Source organism: Sarcophilus harrisii, chromosome 1 (assembly GCF_902635505.1).
Source record: "Sarcophilus harrisii chromosome 1, mSarHar1.11, whole genome shotgun sequence".
Classification (NCBI taxonomy): domain Eukaryota; kingdom Metazoa; phylum Chordata; class Mammalia; order Dasyuromorphia; family Dasyuridae; genus Sarcophilus; species Sarcophilus harrisii.
Genome location: NC_045426.1, coordinates 569,236,952 through 569,261,119, shown reverse-complemented (window position 1 = coordinate 569,261,119; position 24,168 = coordinate 569,236,952). Strand labels below are relative to the sequence as shown.

The following is a 24,168-nucleotide window of genomic DNA, read 5'->3' as shown; positions in this document are numbered from 1 at the left end:
TTTAAAATAATGACTTTATATTTTTGCTTCTAATGTCATAGAAATGACATATTCTTGATATCAGCAAATCTTTCAAGGTCATGTTTCCCCCATTATATTGCTAATTGAGATTCCAAGGTGAGAAATTTAAATCTCTTCCATGATTCCAAGTTTTATTTTCATAGTAAACTGACAGTACTTTGAAGGTCAAACTAGTTTTACAAGATGGTCAGATGACCAAAATGGATTCCACTATTGGGCACATTTGAATACTTTACATTTTGTTAATTTATTTTATGTGGATACTTTCAATGATGCACTGTATCCTTTCTACTTTTGGGGATTGTTTCCCTAAGTTGCCATAACTAAAAAAAAATCCTTTGGAGGCCAAGTTCTGGTGACTAGTCTCTTCAAATTTAGCAAGGCTCATTCCTGAATGCTACTGTGTCTCCTTGTATGTCTTGGTAATTTTTTTCGATCTGGTAAGATCTGAGAGCTTGGCACAGTCATTTAAAACACTGACATACACAAACACATACACACACACAGAGCCAAAGCTACAGTAATGTAATGATGTACGTAATGTACATACAGTACAGTATGTACTACAGTAATGTAATCCATGTAATGATGAATCCTCATACAAATTACGTGAATAAAAAGTCTTGCTTTAAAAATTGAGTGATTATATCTGTAGAGAAATCTGTACTTTCATTGCAAGGACTGGCTTGCTGAGTAGGGGGAGACGAGAGGGAAATAAAGACAATGGAAAAACAAAATATATCAATATGATTTTTTCAGAAGAAAAATTGTCAATCATAAGAAATAAGCATCTATTCAATTTTAAGTAGATAAAGAATTTATTATTTGCTCTGAAGTCAGAGGACTTGTATTCAAAGCCTGCCTCTGATTTGTACTTTCATGATGTTAAATAAGTCACTTAGCTTCCCATTGCATTATTTTCCTTCTTTGTAAAATAAGGGTGTAGACCAGATAGTTTCTGAAGTCAGTCTAAGTTTAGGCTTCTGATTCTTATATATCAATTGGGAGCATATAGACGCTTCTTGCTTGAGAAAATGATCCTGAAAAATTTGAGAACTATAGTTTTATGCTAATAGAAGCAGACTTTAGAGACATTTCAAATTCCTACTCTTCTTAAAATAAAAATTAAGGTCAGAGCAAAAAAATATTCTTTATAACATTCAAAAATGTTTATTAGTCTATGTCTGAGACACTGTGCTAGGAAATTGGGATATAAAGACAAAACAGTGGTCTCTGACCTCAAGGAGCTTACACTCTAATGGCAGAAGAGGAAGACTTTAATTAAAATTGTCTAATGTCCTGACAGTTATGTTGAAACTCAAATGTAACAATATTAAAAGGCATGTTCTTCCATGTTAAAATGTTAACTCATTCATTAAGACAACATATATTATGGATTTGTTTTGTGCAAAGTACCATCTGAGGAACTGGAGAGTTCTAAATAATATGGAATCATCATCATTATTTATATAGTTTGCTAGTTTATGAGCTAATCTGATTCCCAGTTAGGAAGTCAAAATGAGTTTAGCTATTTTCATTTTATAGAAAAGGAAACTGAGACATAGCAAAATTGGTTGACTTATTTAAAGTAGCACAGCAAGTAAATGAAAAAATAAAGATTTAAACTCAGGTTCCCTGAATCTACAACAGATTCTTTCCATGTTTATTTTGGCTCTGCCAATCCCTAGCTGCCTGACTTTGGACTTAAAATTCTTTGTTTTTGGTTTTGATGTTGAACTGTGTACCACGACACCATAATTTTCCTCATCTGTAAAATGATGGAGTTAGAGTAGATGGGCTTTAAGATCTCTTCCAATTTTATCATCTTGAAATTCTAGGATATTGAGAGTAAAAAGTAGGAGAAAATACTGAAACCTGTTATTTCTCTTACGTGGCTGGAAGGTGACAAGTAACTAAAATTCTTCTGGAGAGGAAAACAAGACAGGTATCTTTGTACAACCTTTCTCCACTTAAATCCAATTGATTTTCATGTCTTAGCATTACCTCCCTGATGTCATGGTCTTCTTTGAGAGCAAAAGACAAATAGCAACAAAAACAATGGATATTCCCATCTTGAAAAAAACAGTCATCTTTAGCTAATGCCATTGAATTAGTTCCTGAACCACAATTTTACCATATGTCTTCTTTTAGAGAAGATAAAATCACAGAATCTTAGAGCTGACTCCCAGAGGGTATAAGTCCAAATTATATTTGGACAAAAATGCCCTCCACAACATCTGACAAGTCATCACCCAGCCTTTGCCTGAAGACCTCAAATATGAGGGAACAACTGCCTCCTTAGGTAGCTCTAGCTTCAGGGGTCCTCAAACTATGGCCCGAGGGCCAGATGCAGCAGCTGAGGATTTTTATCCCCCTCACCCAGGGCTATGAAGTTTCTTTATTTAAAGGCCCACAAAACAAAGTTTTTGTTTTTACTATAGTCCGGCCCTCCAATAGTCTGAGGGACAGTGAACTGGCCCCCTATTTAAAAAGTTTGAGGACCTCTGCATAGTACTGGGTCTAAAGTAGGAAAGTCTCCTCTTCTGGGTTCAAATTCAGTCTCAGATATTTACTAGTTATATGGGTGAGCCATTTCAGCCTGTTTGCTTCAGTTTTCCCTTATCTGTAAAATGAGATGGAGAAGGAAATGACAAACCACTCCAGAGTCTTTTCCAAGAAAAACCCAAATGGGGTCATGAAGAGTCAGACATGACTAAAATGACTCAAAAACAAATGGTTAAAAAGTTTTTTCATAGACCAAGACTTAATTTGTCTTTTTGGACCATTTACTTATTTCCTGAATCCTGTCTAAAACACTTACTGGCTTAACCTTGTTTCCTCATCTGCAAAAAGGGGATCATAAGAGTATCTACCTCTAGAGTGTTGTGTGGATAATGTGAGAAATCACACACAAACTACAGTGTAAACCTGAATGCAACATATAAATGCTAGCTGTTATTTTATTATAGTTATTATTCTAGCATCTTTGTTGCTGTTCACTTGTTATAGTTATGCCCTACTCTTCGTGACCCCATTTGGAGTTTTCTTGGCAAAGATATTGGAGTAATTTGCCATTTCCTTCTCTAGCTCACTTTACAGATAAGAAAACTGAGGCAATCAGGGGCAAGTGAGCTGCCCAGCATCTTACACTTACTGCCTAAAACAAGATTTGAACTTAGGTTTTCCTGACTCCAGGCTGCCATTCTAACTACTATACCACCCAGCTTCCTTTCTGGTATTATTGCTATAGTATTACTAACACTACATGATAATAATTCTAGTATCATTATTCCTATTAATCTTAGAGATTCCCTCTAGAGTCATATAGAAAAAGCTTCTTCTCTTTTACATGTTATCTTTGTTCCCTTTCCCCTTTTATTATCTTAAAAAATTATTTAAGGACAGTTATTTCCGTTCCTACCTTTTCTCAACAGCCTCAATTCCTCCAATTGATCCTTACATGGCACGATTTTGAGACCCTTCACCATTCTGGCAGCTCTCTTTTGACCTCTCTCCATTTTGCTGATGTCCTTCCTCAACCATTATACTCAGAACTGAACATAAAATTTCAGTACTTGTCTGACCAGGGCACTGGACAGCAGAAATATACACTTCCTAAGTTTGAACATGATACTTCACTTACTACACATAATATGTATGATTGCATCAACTTGCTTGGCTAACAAAACTTGCTGGTGACGCATATAGAGGTTTTTTCTTCTTCTTTTAATTATTGCTGGTTAGTCTTTTCAGTCTTATTGAACTCTCTGTGACCCCATTTGGGTTTTCTTGGCAAAGCTACTGAAGTGGCTTGCCATTTTCTTTTCTGGATCATTTTACAAATGATGAAACTGAGGCAAACTGGATTTAATGACTTGTCCAGAGTTGCATTAAGTGAATGAATCTTACTCCAGAACTGGTAAATGACATCATTCAATTCTCAAATATATAGTTCATCTGGGTCAGGTAACTTAAATTTGTCAATAAGCTCCTTTATTATCTTCCATGCTTAAACTGGATATCAAATTCCTCTTAGCCAATTGTTATTCTACTTTTTCCAGTTCAAAGATCAAAGAAAACAAAACCTTTCTTTCTCTTTAGTGCTAGGTATTGTTCCACCCACTCCAAGTGAAAATAATAATCTTTCTTCAATCTCCAACAAAGATATGCTTCTAGTCATTTTTAGTGTCTTTGTTCATTTGTGTCAGTCACGACCAAATATTAAGGACTTCATTTGGGGTTTTCTTGTTAAAAATACTGGAGTACTCTGTCATTTCTTTCTCCAGCTTATTTTACAGATGCGGAAACTGAGGCAGATAGGGTAAATGGTTTGTCCAGGGTCCCACAGCTAGTAAAAGTCTGAGGACAGACGAACTCAGTAAGATGAGTCTTTCTGACTCTAGGCTCAGCATTCTATGAATTATGCTAGCTAGTTGTTTTTGTTGTATTTAGCTTTACTGCCAAATCCCAGTTCATTCTGAGCTTTTTGTACTCCTGACACTATTCTTACAGGACCATGGCTTCCAAATTTCCATGTGACTCATCCATCCTAACCCTATTTTCCGATCTCATTGAAACATTTAGTCATTCTGTTCTTTTCTAGTCCCTCCATCATGTTTTGGTCTCACTTTCTTCCCTTTGAAATTCTGACATCAGTTTATCAATTAAACTTTACACTGACCACTTCTCTCAAATATCTTGCCCTCTAGTTTTATCACTTCCTATCTCTTGTCCTATCACTTCTCATCTGTTAGCAAATCTCAACCCTGTTGAGTCTACTAGTTGATGAAGACCATTTGAATAATCATATTTCCATGTAACTGTGGAGTCCATTAAAATTATATTAAATCTCAACTAGGTTCTCATTCTGCTTATTGATCCTTTTACTATTATTCTATTCTCCACAGTATCTGTTCAAAACTTTTTTTTCCCCTTCAAGTCACTGATACAACCCCTTATCCCCACCATCCTAGGAGAGGACCACATCTCATTCAGACTGTCAGAAGTTCCTTCTCTACATTTTTACAATTCTGATTCCTATAACATCAATCCCTATTCTATTCTTTGTATTCAATACCAGAGGAAGATATGATCCTTTTCCTAGCCAAGGCCAAGTACTTTCTACTTGTGTCTTTGATCCCATTATCTTCTTATCAAACAGAAACTTTCTCCTTCAATCATTTTCTCTTTATAATCTTCAATCATTCTTTATCCATTGGCTGCTATCTTATTGCCTACAAATATGTCCTTGAAAACAAAACCTTTTTCTTTGATCTTTCCCTCTTTCAAACCATCATCTTATATTTCTTTCCCTTCCACCACCAACTCCCTAGAAAAAAAAAGCTGGCTATACTTATTACTTACATCCAATTACTTTTGGACCCACTGCAATCAGGTTTCTTACCCAATTCATTCAACTTAAACCAAGATCTTGCCAAGATCATCAATAATCGCTTAACTCTTAAATTCAATGATTTCTTCTCAATTTTTACCCTTCTTGACTTTCTTCTTAGGTAAAATCTCTAAGTTTTCATGAAACTTCCTCATTGATTTTCTTCCTACCTATTCATTCTCAGTCTCCTTTGCTGAATCATCATCTGTGTCCCACCTCCTTTGCCTGAATGTACCCTAAATCTCTGTCCTGGGCATTCTTATATTCTCTGTCTACACATACATCTTGAGTATGTGATAAGCTCTTCAAGGGTTTAAGAATCATTACTATACAGATGACTCTCAAATATACAAATTTTCACCTTTCTAAGTTTTCTAGTTCTGTTTTACTAATCAGCTTTTGGTTAGTTTAAAGTGAATGTCTTAATGGCACTTCAAAATGAAATATAGAATTATATAATAAATAATAGAATTCATTGTCTTCTAAACTCTTCCCATCTCCTAGCAAAACAAATAAAAACAAAACAAAACCCCCTTTCCTAATTTCTCTATTTGTATCAATGTTACAACTTAGTCTTCCAGTCATAGGGGTTAGTAACCTGAGAATTATTCATCACTACTCTCTTCCTCTCTTTGCTAGCCAGCAATTAAGTCCAATCTTATCTTCTTCATCAATATGTATCCTCATTACCTTCATCATCATTTGCATTTATATAGCATTTGAAAATTGGTATTCTTATTTGATCCTCAAGACAACTCTGGGGGAAAAAAAGTGCTTGCCATCATCTCCATTTTGCAAATGAGGAGACTGAAACTTTAAGATTAAAGGAATTGTTCAGGATCACACAGCTAGTGTCAAACTCCGGATTCCCAATCTCCAAGTCCAGCATTCTCTCCACTTAGCTACTTAGTTATTTACAACATCTTTTTCATTCACGGTCTCCTTTTCACTTTTACAGTCACATCTTTAGTCCAGGTACACATTTCTCTAATTATTGCAATAACCTTCTAATTTTTTCATAATATGCCTTTTTTCTCTCTCCCCTCTCATATCCATCTTCTTCACAGCTGCCAAATTGAGTGAATGATTGAAATATTAATTAAGCAATTAAAATGAAAAAGGCCAGTTAAATGGCACCCTAGATAGAGTGCCAGGCTTGGAGTCAGGAAGACTCATTTTCCCAAATTAAAATCTGGTATCAGACACTAGTTGTGTGACCCTGAACAAGTGCCTGAACCCAGGCACTTAATCCTGTTTGCCTCAGTTTCCTCCTCTGTCAAATGAGAGGTAAAAGGAAATTGGAAACTACTCCAGTATCTTGACCAAGAAAATCTTAAATGGAGTCACAAAGAATCAGACTAGATGAAGTGACTGAACAACTAAAATGTGCAAATCCCTGGGGTTATAAACCAATTAAAACTTTTAAGGAGCAAGTATTCTATTAGGGGAGATAGTATACAGGTAAGATTTCAGTTGCAAGTTAGATGGAAAGTTCCCATATTCTTTTTTTTTTTTAAATTTAATAGTCTTTTATTTACAGGTTATATGTATGGGTAACTTTACAGCATTGACAATTGCCAAACCTCTTGTTTCAACTTTCCCCCTCCTTACCCCCACCCCCTCCCCCAGATGGCAGGATGATCAGTAGATGTTAAATATATTAAAATATAAATTAGATACACAATAAGTATACATGACCAAACTGTTATTTTGCTGTACAAAAAGAATCGGACTCTGAAATACTGTACAATTAGCCTGTGAAGGAAATAAAAAATGCAGGTGGGCAAAAATATAGGGATTGGGAAGTCAATGTAATGGTTTTTAGTCATCTCCTAGAGTTCTTTCGCTGGGTGTAGCTGGTTCAGTTCATTACTGCTCCATTGGAAATGATTTGGTTGATCTCGTTGCTGAGGATGGCCCGGTCCATCAGAATTGGTCATCATATAGTATTGTTGTTGAAGTATATAATGATCTCCTGGCCCTGCTTGTTTCACTCAGCATCAGTTCATGTAACTCTCTCCAGGCCTTTCTGAAATCATCCATTTCTTACTGAACAATAATATTCCATTAACATTCATATACCACAATTTATCCAGCCATTCTCCAATTGATGGGCATGCACTCAGTTTCCAGTTTCTGGCCACTACAAAGAGAACTGCCACAAACATTCGTGCACATACAGGGCCTTTTCCCTTCTTTATGATCTCTTTGGCATATAAGCCCAGTAGTAACACTGCTGGATCAAAGGGTATGCACAGTTTGATAACTTTTTGAGCATAGTTCCAAATTGCTCTCCAGAATGGCTGGATGTATTCACAATTCCTCCAACAATGTATTAGTGTCCCTGTTTTCCCACATCCTTTCCAACATTCCACATTATCTTTCCCTGTCATTCTAGCCAATCTGACAGGTATGTAGTGGTATCTCAGAGTTGTCTTAATTTGCATTTCTCTGGTTAATAACGACTTGGAGCATCTTTTCATATGGCTAGAAATATTTTCAATTTCTTCATCTGAGAATTGTCTGTTCATATCCTTTGACCATTTATCACTTGGAGAATGGCTTGATTTTTTATAAATTAGAGTCAATTCTCTATATATTTTGGAAGTGAGGCCTTTATCAGAACCTTTGACTATAAAAATATTTTCCCAGTTTATTGCTTCCTTTCTAATCTTGTCTGCATTAGTTCTGTTTGTACAAAAACTTTTCAGTTTGGTATAGTTGAAATTTTCTATTTTGTGATCAGTAATGATCTCTAGTTCTTCTTTGGTCCCATGTTCTTTAGGATGTAGCAGCAAAGTGGAATGTAATGACTCTCTTTTAACATCATTTTCAATGATAAAAATCATCATTTTCTCATTTTAAACAATTTGACAGTTCCAAGAGCCTTGGGGACAAGAACAGTCCTTTTTTGGCATTCAAACAACATTCTTCAAGTACAGGTCTAACCATATCATTTCCCACTTAAAATGATTCAGTTTATCTCATCTGTAACCAGGATAAAATACAAACTGCAGTATGTCATTTAAAGTATTTCACAATTTGTTTCTAATTCATCTTAATAGACTAACTACTCATTACTCCCCACATGTACTCTATATTCCAGTTAAACCGGCCTTCTTAATGCTCCCTGTCCATGATATTGCATAATTTTGTATCCCTGCCCTTGCTCAGGCTATCCTTGGGTTCTGAGAGGTTCTCTGCTCACAGCTGTCTCTTAGAATAGCTTTCTTTAAGACAAGCTCAAGTTTACTTTCTTTAGGACACCTGACTTTTCCTGACCCCCTAGTTGTTTGTGCTCCCCATCTCACCTGAAATTATTTTCATTCTCTCTCTATATTTTGAAAATATTTATTTGGATATATGCTATTTTTCTGCAATAGAATGGAAATTGCTTGTGGGAAGGCTTTATTTCATTTTTGTGTTTAAATATTACCTAGCACAAAGTAAGCATTCAACATTTCTTGCTGAATGAATTAATTTTCTATTAATTGTCCTTTCATTTTCGGTACAGCTTTTAAAAACTCAAGTTGGTTAATTGGTTCCTTGCTTTTTAAAAATTATTCTCTCTAGGCAATTTCTCTTTTCTTCTTCATTAAGTTCAGAATCCCACTACAAATTATATATTTATATATACATATACACACATATATAGTTTTTAATTTATGAAATAAAATAAGCATTCCCATAACATAATAAAAAGATGACTGCACATGAAATTGCAAATCTATAATGTGCAACTTGCTATTCCTTTTAAATATATAGTAAACATCATGTAATTTTTTTATTTCCTTCTTTCTACTCCCCCATGCTAAAAATGGCTACCATTAGACATAAATATGTGTGAATACATATATATGTAAAATCATTCTATACATATTTCATTTTTATTAGTTCTTTCTTTGGATGCATATATCATCTTTCTTCATTGTCCTTTGTAGTTAATTTGTGCATTTATAATAGTTAAAATGACTTATTTGCTTGAAGTCATTATTAAAACAATATTGCTGTTGCTGTACATCATATTCTCTTGTTTTTTTTTTTGCTCTTTATTATTTCATGTAATTCTTATCATGTTTTTCCAAAGTCAGTGCTCTTCATTTCTTATAACACAATAGTATTTTATCACAATCATAGCCCACAACTTGTTTCCATAATTGATAGAAATCTCTGTAATTTCCAGTTCTTTGCCATCAAAAAGAAAATTATTATAAATGTTTTAGAATATATTGTTATCCCTACATTTTTGTCCACCTGCGTTTTTTATTTCCTTCACGGGATAATTGTACACTATTCCAAAGTCCGATTCTTTTTGTACAGCAAAATAACTGTTTGGACATGTATACTTATATTGTATTTAATTTAGACTTTAACATATTTAACATGTATTGGTCAACCTGCCATCTGGGGGAGGGGGGAGGGGGTAGAGGGAAGGAGGGGAAGGTTTGGCAATTGTCAATGCTGTAAAATTATTATGCATATAACTTGTAAATAAAAAGCTATACTACTACTACTACTACTAATAAAAGAATATATTGGTTCTTTTTCTTTTCCCTTAATTAACTTTAGAAAAAGGCCTAGTAGGGATATTGCTGGGCCAAAGGGTATAGGAAGTTTAGTAGATGTTTGGGCCTAATTCCAGATTGCTTCCCCAAACGACTAGATTACAAGTCCACCAACAATGAATTAGTGTTCCAATTTTGTCACATCCCCTCCCACATTTGTCACTTTTTCCTTCAATCATTTTAGCAAACTTGACAGTATAAAATGATATCTTGAGGATGTTTTAATTTTTATTTCTCCAGTAAATAATGAATTAGAGCATTTTTTCCTATGACAATAAATTGATTTTATTTCTTTATCTAAAAACTGCCTGTTCATATCCTTTGACCATTTATCTGTAAGGGAATAACTCAAATTATTATAGATTTTTACAAAGTTCTATATAGAAACATGAGATCTTTATCTGAGAAACTGGTATAAATTCTCCCCTCCAATTTTCTACTTTCCTTCTTGATCTTAGTACATTTGTCTATTTATATAAAACTTTTTTAGCGTAACCAAATTATATATTTATACTCATTCTGTACATTTCTTGTTTATTCATAAATAATTCACCTATTCATATCTTTTAATTTCCATGTTTTTCAAATCTCTCTCTCTCTCTCTCTCTCTCTCTCTCTCTCTCTCTCTTTCTCTGTGTGTGTATAAATGTATGTATATATGTATAAAGGACTCATGATGGAAAATGGTATCCACATTCAGAGAAAGAACTGTTGAACTCTGAATGCATATCAAAGCATAATATTTTCACTTTACTTTGGGGGTGTTTATTCCTTTTGGTCTGTTTCTTCTTTTACAACTATGACTAATAGGGAATTTATTTTACATGATGGCACATATATAACATATATCAAATTGCTTGCTTTTTTAAGAAGTAGGAAAGGGAGTGAGAGAGAAAAATTTAGAACTCAATATTTTGTAAAAGTGAATGTTTAAAATTGTCTTTGCAAATAACTGGAAAACATAAAATACTATAAAAAACCTTGTTCTATAACTCTTGATATTATATGGTTACTTCTGGATCTATGAGATGTCTGTAAGTTATCATTTGTTAATTACTTAAGCATTTCACTTTCTTTAGTTGCACATTTCTCAGATGAAATTGTATATGGAAAGAATAAGAGAATCTGAGTGTTAAAAGACATCTTGGCAGCCATCTGGTTCAAAGAAGGAGGATACAAAGACCTCCTCAGATAGTGAACAGCTCTAATATTTAGGAAGCTTTTTTCTGACATCAAGCTTAAATTTGCTTTTTTGCATCTTTCTCCATTGCTCCTAGTCTTCCTTCCAGAATTAAACAGGACACATTCTAATCTTTCCCTTCAAAAATGCAATTTGTATACAGTAAACAGTTAATAAATGTTTGCTGAGATGAGTCAAGGTTGACTTTAACAATATTACTGCCCAGAACTGACTGGTTGATGAGCCAGCTTATTCCATTTTTAGACAGTTCTCAATGTTAGAGTCTTTCCTTATTACTGCCTTCTTTCTTTCACAATACCACTTAAACATTTTAAGAAAGTGACCACAGCTTACCCCAATATTTTCATTTACAGGCTAACATTACTCATTTACTTTAACTCTACTATTTGGCTTTGAGTCCCTGACATCCTGGCAGATACTCTTAAAATTCAGTGCTCAGAACTGAACATAATAACATTCCAGATGTGATGATTAGTACAGAGTGCCCAATTGTTTATGACCTCATTTGGGTTTTCTTGGCAAAGATACTGGAGGAATTTGCCATTTTCTTCTCCATCTAATATTAAAGTTAAAGAACTGAGGTGAAAAAGGTTGAATTTCTTGCCCTGGATCTCACAAGTGTCTGAGGCTAGATTTGAATTCAGGACAGAGTCTTTCTGACTCCAAGCTCAGCACTCTATCCACTGTACCACTAAGCTGGCACATTGGAATCATCTTTACCCTCATGAAAGGAATTGTGCCTCTCCAGACACAATTAAATATATGTATATATATTTAATATAAATATATATACATATATTTATATTAAATATATTAAAGTATAAATTAAATACAAAATAAGTATACAGATCATATCAACTCTTAAAAACCATCTAGTAACTTATATTGGGTTTATGATCTGGGTTAGCCCAGAGAATATCCAAAGGGACAAAATCACAGAACTTTTAAGTATCCAAGGACATTGAGAGTTGCTTTGTTGACAGTTATATTAGAGAGCAGGCTCATGCTGAGCTTGTCATTGACTAAAATGAGGAAATCTCTTTTACATAGACTTCTGTTTATTGTGGCTTCTCCTTCACGTAATAAATTAAAAAAAAACAATATAAGCTTTTACATTTATCTATATTAATTCTTTAAGTATTAGTTTCAGAATATTCTACTCTAAATTAATTGCAGGGAAATTCTTTGAAAAATTCTTCTTAGTTTCTTAGAATGCTGTGCATGAATCCTACAATGTGGCAGTGTCACTCAGTATGCACTCTGGTAAGCATGTTTCTAGCAGGTCCAGTTTTAAAAGTGATTGGTCTTAAAGATAAGAGTGAAATGTGGAATTTGGATAACTGAGGAAGGGATGCAAAGCTTCCTGGGAGATTCAGTTTAAAGGATTTCCAATAATAAATGAATCTCTCTTTTGCTAAGTATTGTAAAAAACTAAGAGTTGACAAATAATTTTTAAAATGACAAATATTATGACTCTTTATAAAGGTGAAATAACTGAAGCTCAGAAAGGTTTAAGAATTTGCCTATGCTAGTAAGCCCATGAGCTAGGATTTGCTATAGGTTTCTCCAGATTCTAAGTCCAATTTACTTTTGCCCAAACCATATTGTCTCTAATCATCCTGAAATGTTTAGTGATTCAATTATCTAGCACCCATCTTTCCATATAGCCCGAAAGTATATCATGAGCTTTGTCAAATACCTTGATTTAATCCAGGTATATTCTATACAAACTTAGAAAACTAACTATGTACCAACTGATTTTCCCCTGGTTTAAATTAGTAACTAAAATTTTTTTTTAATCCATAGGTTAAAGATTGAGAGCTGTTTCTAAACAGATCTTAGGAATCACTTCATGTAACTCACTTCTATTTGTAAATGAGGAAACTGAGGTACTGAGAAGTTTAATTGTTCAAGGTCAGTGGAAAGGCAGCAATTAAATTTAAATCCCATGATTCATGGTCTACCATTTTCTACTGAGTCTATGGAATTTTCATGTACATGTTTGATACCAAAACTTATGCCTTCAAATTATATTTTACTATGAAATAATTACTCTTGAAAATAGCAAGTGTCATAAGGAGTTGGCATGTTTGTGAACGAAAAACATACTGTGGACTCATACTCTAAACAAGATTAGGGCAGTTTTTAAGAAATGTATTTTGAATGCATATTACATAACATTTATAGGCTATATACTGTTATTTCTGTAGCTAGCAAATTATTTAAAATTATAACTTTTAATCAGGTTTAATTTGGTTGGGTCTCTTAAATATATTTAAGAAATTGTATAATTATGCAATAGAATAATTGTTAGTTGAAAATCACTGACAGTTATAGATAGAAACCAAAATGAAAATCATGGTATATAATAAAGCTTATTAACTTTACAAGCTTTGGAATCTGGAATTTTATAGGCCTTTTGGGGCTGACTAATGTTTACTTCCTCAGAAGAATATTCACAGGAATAAACTCAACAACTTCCACCAAAACCTAACTTAGATGTCTCCTCATGACAAAGAAGTGATTTGGGTTCTTAAGTTTTAAATGCAAGTTTTAGCAGATTTTTGATAAATTGCAAAAGTTCTGAATATGACCAAGACAGGCTCAAAAGATCTTCAATATATTACCAATGACAAATTGTGAGAAGCTGTAGGAGGACAGATCAATGTAAGAGCAGAAAAGAAGGTAGGCTGATTGTAGATATTCAATGGGGTAATTATAGATAGCATATATAAGCATTGGTATATATGCAATGTAAAGACAATTAGAGAAGGCCTTAGGCAAGATAGGCAGATCTCCTGTGGGAAGATTTATGGGAAGATATAAACAATAACAGTATAAAAATAAAGGGTGTAGGTGGGTTATAATCTGTACTTGCTTAAAGGAACACACACACACACACACACACACACACACACACACACACAGATTTAATGAAGTAATAATATTCTCCTACTAGATTGTAAGCTCCCTAAGGGCAAAGATCTCATCTTATGTAAATTATGAACTTCTATCAGGGCATAATAGAGTGCTCTGCAAACAGTAAATGCTTATTACATATTTGTTAATTTTGTAGGTTTTGAATCAATTCAAATTATACAGAAATAAATTCAGCTAACATTAAAGAAAAACTTGCCAACACAGTCAGTCCAAAATTAGAATGGGTTATTTTGAGGAGAGGGAAGGAAAATGATGTAATGTAGTGGGTTTCTGTTCCCTAAAGATTTTGACACAGAGGCCAGATAATTACTTGACAGAATTACTGCAGAGAGAATTTGACTTTGGTTCTGGGTTTAGACCAGTTGATCTCTGCGTCCCTTCCAACTCTCAAGCTTCAAGTCTATCTTTAAAAAACAAAAAAACTTCAAATGTTGAATGTGCACTCAATGCTATTTGTAAATAATTTAGAAGTACTTATGTTTCCTATGAATTCAGGAAATATCACTTTTGGGTTTACATCAAGGTAACTAGCTTAATTATAAACTACAGAACCCTTAGTATAGCATACTCGAGAATTGAGATAGAAGCAAAAAAATTCTATATTTACCTTAACATGAAATTCATTATCCAATAAGATGTTTTGAGTCTTCAAGTCATGATGCAGTAGTGGTGGGTTCATATTGTGAAGATAATTTACTCCCAATGCAATTTCATGCAGAATTCGGAATCTCAAAGCCCAAGCAATGTCAGGATAGTCATTTTTCTTTATTAAAACAACAAAATAACCATATGGTGACCAAATAGAATTGTTTTACACTTGAAACCTTTAAAAATGTTAGGTAAGAAAACTTAATTGTCAGGTGCTAAGTTAATATTTTTAAAAAATTGACAATTTTTATAGTCAAACCTTAATTTCTGAGTATCTCAGTTCCTGTACCTTTGGGAGAAAAGGGGCATAAGTGTATGGAGGAAGAGGGGGGGATGATGGGACTAAATCAACTGAGGAGCTGGAGCTAATTATTAAATAAGTGTGAACATTTATATCTTGGAAATCAGTAAGGGCTACAAACCAGAGTTTCATTTATTGTTTGCTAATTGTAGATTTAAGATTGTAAGACTGTAGGGTTAAGAACATGTAGAAAAATGTTAATAATATAAATTAAATTTAAAAGTGGATTATGAGGATAGAGCTGGTTATTAAACATTTCCCAGCACACTCCTCTATCTATCTATAGCATTGCTATAAAAAAGGTGTTTTGTGAAGTTTACAGTACAATATAAATATGAGTAATTATTAGGTAACCATTTTTCCAAATGACCTTTCAATCCACTGAAAGGCACACTTCAGACCATGAAAGAAATAGGGTGGCTTTTCAAGAGGCAAAACATTCATAAAATCAGGCAGGTTAAAAAAAAAATTCAAGAATGAATCATTCCTTACAATTCTTTACAAGACCATAAGCATTAAAGTAGTGTAGCAGGCCAGCAGTTCATGAAAAAATATTTATTTTTAACTATTTTTATTTCATTATGATGAAGGGATCTCCTTGCACTTTTTAATATTCTCCAGGAGATAGCAGAATTGGAAAACAATGCATAATTTAAGTCTATACTGTCTTGAACCTAAAATGGTTGCAATCAATTAATTAGCATTTATTAAGCACCATCCTCTAGGGCTACAAAAGTAAAAATGCATATGATCCTTGATCTTAAGGAGCTTAACATAATGTTCAGAGAGCTTGTATATATGTGGGTATATATTGAATAAATATAAAAACAATAAATACAAAGTTATTTAAAATATAACTTAGTTTGAAAGGTCAGGTACTGGAGTTGGGATGAAGAAAGGTTTCTTATAATGATAAGAGGAATTCCAAAAGCTAGGGATAAAGGGAGTGAGATTTCAGGCATGGAATGCCACATGTGAAGAACAGAAAGAAGGCCAGTTTCTTTGGCTTTTCAAGTGTAAGAGGGAGAGTCATGTACTATCATACAGCACATAGTGTTGATTCACAATATTTTTTTTAGAAGATAATGAATCAACAAATATACAAGACTCAAGCCCAGATAAGTAAGCATCCATCTTGGCAGATTTCTAGTGTCACTGTTCTTTGCCTGAATATCTAACAAAATATGATTTGTTAAGGGTCATTTGAGCCTTGTATAGCTTAATTTCTTCTGATTTTTAAAATCTTGAAAGTTTTAAATACTAATTTTCCAAATAGTACTAATATACTATTGGCTAGAGAGATATGTTGGAGCCAAATGGAAAAGAGTTTTAAAAGCCCAAATGGAAGTTTATATTTTTTATCTTAGAGTAGAGGTTCTCAATTTCTTTGATGTCATAGAGTCCTTCTCAGATTGTTTTCGAATAAATAAAATAAAATATATATAAGTGCAAATGAAACTAATATTGATATATATATCTATTAGATTATTCCAATTAAACACTTCAAGGATTTCAGCTTAAGAACTGTCTTAAAGTAAAAACATAAAAATCAGTAAAAGGATAAATTAAATATTTCTTTAAATTAAAAAAAGTAAATTCTAGATAGACTGAAAAAGCAATATCTGTTGAATTTATCTCACATACATTGACTAAAGTGGTTGAGTCAGAACTATAGGAATAGGAGTTGCTATACTTTTAATCCTAATTTCTCTTATGATAAAATTGGTTTTGAAAATGAGGAATGAGCTGCAAAGTTTATGGATGAGAGTTATTAGCTGTAGGGTACTGATAAATGATTAACAATCATTCTCCAAAAATAATGAAATACTTTTAATTTGGATACTTTCAGGCATTTCATATTTAAATGCATTTATATGTTAACAGAGTAACATAATTATTATATTTATATTTAATATATATTTTAATGTTTTAAGTTTAATCTGCATTAATACTTTCTTAAGTCTTGACAATTAACAAGAAAATAAATCAAGCCCAATTGGTAGCATTTGCTGATTTCTGAGGTATAGTACTCACAATGAAAATGTAATAATTGACTACATATCCCAATAGTAAACCTCTAGCTGGGTATTTGCTTGCATTTCCACCTATTTCTGCTCCTCCCCTATCAGATCTCAGCAGGGTGAATACAGATGAGTATAAGAAACAAGTGTTCTAAAGGTAATGCACTAGAGAAAACCCTCCTAAAAGTAATATTTTTGTTCCTCTCTCTCACCCAATTACAGGGTTTTCACTTTTCTGAATAGCAACATTAACCACATACATACTGGCAATAATGAAAGCTCTACCATTGAAGGCTTTGATTATTCTTGTTTTCATTTGCTTTAATGTTTACTTCCCCAACTAAATTGAACAAACAGGAGTCACTCTAAGCACCACATTGACAATACAAAACAAAGAGAAAGCAATGATTGTAGAAAATTTGCTGTCCTTACCCTGTGCAGGAGCTCATTGAGTGATCCATTGTTCATGTATTCAGTGACTATTCCCAAGAACTCGGGCTCATAGCAAATTCCCAAAATTGGAAGGATATAACTAAATCTTGCTTTGTGTAAAATCTTGGCTTCTCTTAAGATATCACTTATTTCACTAGAAGAAGAAAATGCATAATTTCTTATAAGTACTAGAAAATGAATAGTTGTGGCACTTCCATTAGCCAGACTTGAATTTAATAACTATGTGACTTGGGCATATTGCTTAAATGCTCTATTTTAGTTTCCTCATTTTGAAAATGGGGCAATACCGATGTACTGCACTGCACAGGACTGTCATGGGACTAAAATAAATTAGGGAAAGCATCTGAATAGTAACAATATAAGGGACTAATATGAATATAAAGCTTTAGTTTGGACAAAAGAAAAGATGTGTTAGGAAAATGTGTTTGGAAAACATCTAAATTAGATTCAGTTTAGTGAGTGAATTATAACTAGTAGACATTGTAAAATGAATAAATAACTGAAAAATATTGTTATTTGCCTGTAATATGAAATCATCAAGTTGAAGAACTTAATGCCAGGAAGACCAGATTTCCTGTCCTATCTCTAGAGCTACTTGAATGTCTGACCCTGAACAGGTTACCATCAGCAACTTTTTAAGACTATAAATTGCAAAGAAGTTATTAATCTGCCTTCACTGGTAGAGGAAATTTCCTCATCTAAGAGTTCCCTATATATCAAAAACATTCCAGGTCCATTACTTTGGCTTTTTGTATCTTGAACTCTTCTGATCCCAAATCCTCAGATTTTATTAGAATTTTGTACATTTACAAAATCAGAAGAGATAAGCTATCTAAGGTTTTAAAGCCCTGCTAGACCACATTTTATTGGGGGCTTGGGTAAAGAACATTGACACAAAAAATAGACAATAGAAATATTCCAGATCAGACACTCAGCCTTGCCCTGATCTGAGCTGGTTCAAGAAATAGAGTCAGGCACGACAACAATTTGGCAAACTTTCCTTTTTGTGTCTATTTAAATTGAACAAAGATTTTCCTATTCTGGCATGAACAAAATTCTCTAATAAGGATTTACTGAATGGTACTATATGAACGGCACTGTGCTATTTGGTACTGTGAGTGATTTTTCAAAAATGGTATAATGTTCTGTTAAGGAGTTTATAATCTAGTAAAGAAGAAAAAAAGGAAAAAACGCTTACAGTACAAAGTTAAAAGTTCTATAGATTTATATATTGTTATAGTTAGAAGAAATCTTGGAGATCAACAAGTCTAAACCTCTCCTTTTACAAATAAGGAAACTGAGGCCTAGAGAGTGACTTGCTTTTAAGGTCACACAGTTCATGGTACACTAGAATTTGAATTCAAAGTCTCTTTATTCTTATTCCAAAAAGGGTCATTAGAGGCCATCTAACGCACCCCTTTTGTCTTACAAATGAGACAACTGAGTCCCACGGAGATCTAGCCATTTGTCCAAGGTCATACAAGAAGTAAGTGGCAGAGCTGGAAAGTACAATGATTCCAGGTTGCATACTCTATGTATTTGTCCTAGAAAAACTACCAGGATCTGGTAGATAGGAGATAGTGCTGGGAGAGGGCAGATAGGAAAAACAACGAAAAGATTTATAGGATCTAGAGCTGTGACTTCATTGCTAAACTTCCTCTAACATTTCAGAGAGACCTCTTCTTGGGTATAAAAGAGTCATTTAGCAGATTGAAAGATTTAACCTTGCTCAGGGTCAGACATTCAAGTAAGTACCAGGAGTAACTACTCTTATTGCCTCTTGGTTCAACTAACTACTATTTATGTTTCCTCTTGAAAGAAGAAAAAAATAATAAAAGGAAATTGTTGGGCTTTTTGACATGTAGTCCTGTTAGGTATATATATCAGGGGAAAAAATAGAAGATGAAGAGACAAAGGGCTAATACTAGAAAACTTTGGATATCAAGATTAAAAAATATTAATTTTATTTGGTAAACAATTTGGGAAATGACAAGAGTTTCTGAGATGGCGAACAACATAATTAGAGGTCTGCTTTTGGAAGATTAATACAGAGAATGATGCAAGTTAAAATTAGGACCTTTGAGGGAGACTAGAAGAAATCATTTAGGGAATATGCAGTGAAGGGACTGAACTGAGGATGGAGCAGTAGTAGCAAAGGAAAGGAGAGGAAGATTGAATTAACACTGAAGAGTCACACAGGATAGAGCAATTGACTAGAGACTGGGAATAACAAGTATTCAGAAGGAGTCAAAGATGACTCCAAAGTTTCAAATCTAAGTGACTAAGAGAATGGCACTGTCATTAAATGAAACACAAGAAAGTCAGGAGGAGGAGTTGGTTTCAGAGTGAAGATGAGTCCACTCAAGCCACTTCAACTCCCAGGCATTTCCTGGACTAAGGATAGCTACAGAGGTTCCAGCTTAGATCCTCAGACTTGCCATGATCTGAGGTGATTCAAGAAGTAGAAGTAGGTAAGACAACATTTATGAGGTAATTTCACTGCTCAAAAGCAAGAGATAAGAAGGGAGAATTGTTGACTTCTGGGCAAAGAGTCATAAAGTTAGACTATTGTCTTGAAGCTAAATTTTCAATTGGATTTCAAACAATACCTAGCACAGTGACCAGCAAAGAGGATCTCAACTAATGTTTTCTGAACTAAATGGAATCATCCCTGTTCTACTCTGATCATTACTTTTACCAAAGGCGAGGTGAGAATTCTTGCTTGGCAAGTAAATGGGTGGGGAAAGATGGCATATAGGAGCAATGTTCTTTGTCAAGTTTTAGAAGAATAATGGGTAAATTTTTCTAGTGATTTTAATTAACTCCAGCAGTTCAGATTGTAAGAAATAATAAGCCCATCAGATTTTACTTACATACTGTTAAAACATGTACTTGGAAAATGAAATGGTGCCATAGGGTACCAAGAATCTATTCTGATTTTCTGTTTTTCTTTCTATTTTTCTTTCTCCTTTTGTCTTTTCTAGAGGAGGAGGATCTATGCATAGATCCTATCCAATGTTAATTGGATAGAAGGTAGAAATTATACAATATCATCTGTCTTTAAAATAATACCTTTCCCCCCAGAACTCTCTTGACCCCATGATCACAAAAGACAAAATCATAGATGAATTCTTATAACCACTGTTCCTAGATATCTCAGACTTCCAGAATTGGTTCTACAACTGTCAAGAAAATAAATGTGAGGTTTTGCAAAAGAATGATATATCTAGAAGTGGAAGGGGTATCAGAGGCCATTTAGTTCAGCCCCTTCATTTTACAGATGAGGGAACGGAGTACCATAGAAGCTAAGTGACTTGCTCTGTCACACATTTCATGTCTAAGGTAAGGCAAGACTGAAGCTAGGTCCTCTGATTCCACAATCACTATCTTTCTCCTGAAGACAGATTCTTCCTTTAGACCATGTTTTCTTATTTTGGGTCCCAAAAAATGATCATTGGCCAAGAAGCAAGAATATTATTATCCTCATTTTATTAGGTGAGGAAATAGAGTCAATGGCCTGCTCAGCCCTGTGTTTAGCCTAAGTAAATATTGCTTTCTTAAAGACTAGAAGGAAAACATTACAAAGTCAGACTTTGGTAACAAGTGGGAGAAGAGAATCCATGGTGAAAAGTTGGAGTGGGCTTAAGGGGAGTTTGATTCACTGGTGTTGATAAATTCTTTTAGAAAGTGAGGGGTGATGAAGTATTGTAAGGGATCAAGTACCAAACTTTGAATTATAAGGACTCCACTGGAATGCCCTGTGTCAACCACATATTTGCTGTATGATCTTGGCCAAGTCACTTAGAGACTTAATTTACTATATAGGATAACACTACTTTCACACCTTCCTTCACAGACTTTTTCTTTGAGCCACAGTTCACATTTATGTAGCATGTTAAGGTGCAAAGCACTCACCTTACAGTTTAGTGAAGCAAAGAGTGCAAATGTTATCTCCACTTGACAGATGAAGAAACTGCAACTCTAATGCCCTTGGGATCACAGTAGGTCATGTTCAAGATAGGATTTAAACCTGGTGTCTATTTCACTTTATCCATTACCCCACAATGCCTCTGAATTGATGAGTATAAGTCACCTCATAACTATTAAATAATATTCAAATTCCCATTATTTCTATTCAGGCAGAATTAGATTTACCTATCAAAAATCTAATGAGTCCATAAATATTTACATAGGAAAGCCCAAAATATATCCACCCTTATCAACAACTACTCAGAGTTAGCTTAAAAGCCTTAATATCAGCTCCTGGAAAATAAAATGGGCAAGAGTAAACAAACATCAAATCCTACACATCATCAAGTAGTATACAAGGGAGAGGAAGCAATCTCCAGATATGCCCAAGCACCTAATACTGTAACTTGCCTAGTGGTCTAACACCCAAACCTCAATTATTAGCTACTTCTCATTTTTAGATGTTAATAGTTGAAGATGAGGTAAAATTAGGGGGTAAAGAGTGAAGCAAACGGAAGAGATCCTGAAAGGGCTTGGTAGATGCTGAGCAATATTTTAAGGGTTATTTAAAGAGAAAACATAGACATCTTTCACTATGTTGTAGTTTAATATTACAAATCTATAAACATTTGTAGTAGAAAGGTCCTTCAAGCCTAAAATAAAAAAAACAAAACAAAAACAAAAACAAAAATCCCGAGTTTTCCAAATCACTTAATTTCCCTGGGTCTCATTTTTCACTCCTGTAAAATTAAGTTAATGATTGGCTTGGATATCCTCTTAAGTTTTTTATAACTCTAGCCTTCTATGATTCTGTGAGGAGAGAAAATTCTGCCGCCAAGAATGTGACACCATTGCAAAATGACTGCAGGGTACGGTTAAATTACAAAGCAAAGAACAAGATACATACAGACTAGTGTCAATGTCTACAATTGGCATAAACAGAATTGAATGATTGGGTAAATAGCCCTTGAACTGAAATCGAAAGTTGAGTTTCCTCCAACTCTAGTCATTTCCTTTAAATCCGCCAGAATCCAAAACAAGTAGAGTCCTCTAACAGTGACCACACAATACAGTTAACAGCCAATTTCTCCTACAAACAGTGACCTCAATTCCAGTGGGAGAAACAGCTCCAGTTTAAAGGGCTATGGTATTTAAATTCTTAAAGACAAGATCCACAACCACCAAAACCAAAACAAAAACCTTACCGAACCTTTCCAATTATTAAAAACAAAAAGATCTATTTATAAAGGCCAAACACAAAGCCCAAGAAAAGGGAGGTACATTTAATAATGGCGGGACAATGATGTTGGATTTGGGATTTAGGAGACAGGTGGAAATCTGATTTCATTCTGGACAAGGGGGTACAAGATCGAAGATTAAATTTCACCCATATCCCTCTCCCACCTGCTTCTACTCCAAATCACAAGGCAGCCCAGGTACGGAGGGAAGCAATCGCCTGAGTAGGTGATTATGTGCGTGCACGCGGGAAGCCCGTCCACCTCCCCGAGCCACGGGAGAGCGCAGAGAAGGCACGGAGTAGGGTTGCGCATCTTTCGGTGGTGGAGAAGCATGTACAGAGGACTCAGAGGAAGGACCGAGACGGTGGGAATCATTACCTTTCCTGCGGCGGGGTCTGGAAATGCAGGTGCTTCACTGCCACCTGAACGCGCCAGTCAGAGTGGCGTGCCGAGGATACGGTGCCTGATGCCCCCCTGCTCAGGAACCGCAGGTCGGCGAGCTTTTGATAAGGGATGGTGGGTAATGAGCTAGAGATGGCTAGGCTGTCTCCGTTCATCCTCCTAACCTAGACCACTCAGTCTGGAATGGGAGAGGGAGGAGGCGGCCCCAGTTCTTCCAGCGACGGGCTGTTGTTTCTGGAGAGACGGTTCCGGGTTAGCAGCGGCTACTACTCTCCCGCTTCGTTCTCTTCCACCTCCCCCAGCGGGAGTCCAGGCATTGGTATTTCTCCTTCTCCTCCGTAGAGCAGCAGTAGGGGGACTGGCTCCCACCCCTTTACCACTTCGGAAAAACAAAGTTCCTTCTCCTCGCCTGCAGTCTGCAGTGCCTCGAACCGCCCGCAGTCCCGAAAGTGTCCCCCAGAAAATGAGAGTAAACTCCTACCAACGCTGTTTCGATCTCGATGTCTGCTTTTTCTCCCTACCCTCCTACGTGCCTACCCTTGGAAGATACTGAAGAACTCTTCTCGGACACTGCCTGGGTCTGGCTGCAGCTGCACTTCCCTTCCCAAGCTTGCCACTCTACGTCAGCAGTTTAAAAACCTCCCTAGCCCAGGATCCGCGCGTGAGCGAAGACGCGCAGCAGCCTATGGCTCAGCTCAGTCTTTCATTCCTTCCCCTCCCCGCTCCTCCCGCTCAGGAACATTCAATCCCTCACTCCATGTGGTTCTGCTACCTCATCCTCCCCGCCAGCTCTCCTTTCGTCGGAAGTGAACCTCCAGGTCTCCACCCTTGCAAGACGCCTCCTCCTAAGCAGGGATCGTCCAGATGCTACTGGAATCTTAAAGTAGCCAAGCGATCGATTGGGAAACTCCTCTTTTATTTTTTCTTCTACCCTCTCCTTCTTCTGGAAAAGCCACCCGTTCTCTTTGGGAAAACCCCTAAACGTGGCCGGCCAGTTATTTCCCATTTGGTCATCAG

General features: G+C 35.2%; 1 protein-coding gene across 2 annotated transcripts in view; it reads right to left on the bottom strand.

Moving 5' to 3' along the window:
• RIPK2 (receptor interacting serine/threonine kinase 2) overlaps positions 1 to 23,782 on the bottom strand; it is a 45,415-nt gene extending 21,633 nt beyond the window's left edge. The window contains exons 1-3 of one of the 2 annotated variants that reach the window (XM_003760239.4): positions 23,128 to 23,782; positions 17,522 to 17,675; positions 14,727 to 14,882 (exon numbers count right to left, since the gene is read on the bottom strand). In XM_003760239.4, coding sequence (XP_003760287.1) covers positions 14,727 to 14,882; positions 17,522 to 17,675; positions 23,128 to 23,306 — 489 coding nt within the window. In that variant the 5' untranslated portion in view covers positions 23,307 to 23,782. The other variant, XM_031946955.1, reaches the window with a different exon arrangement.
• Between the last annotated feature and the right edge of the window lie 386 nt (positions 23,783 to 24,168).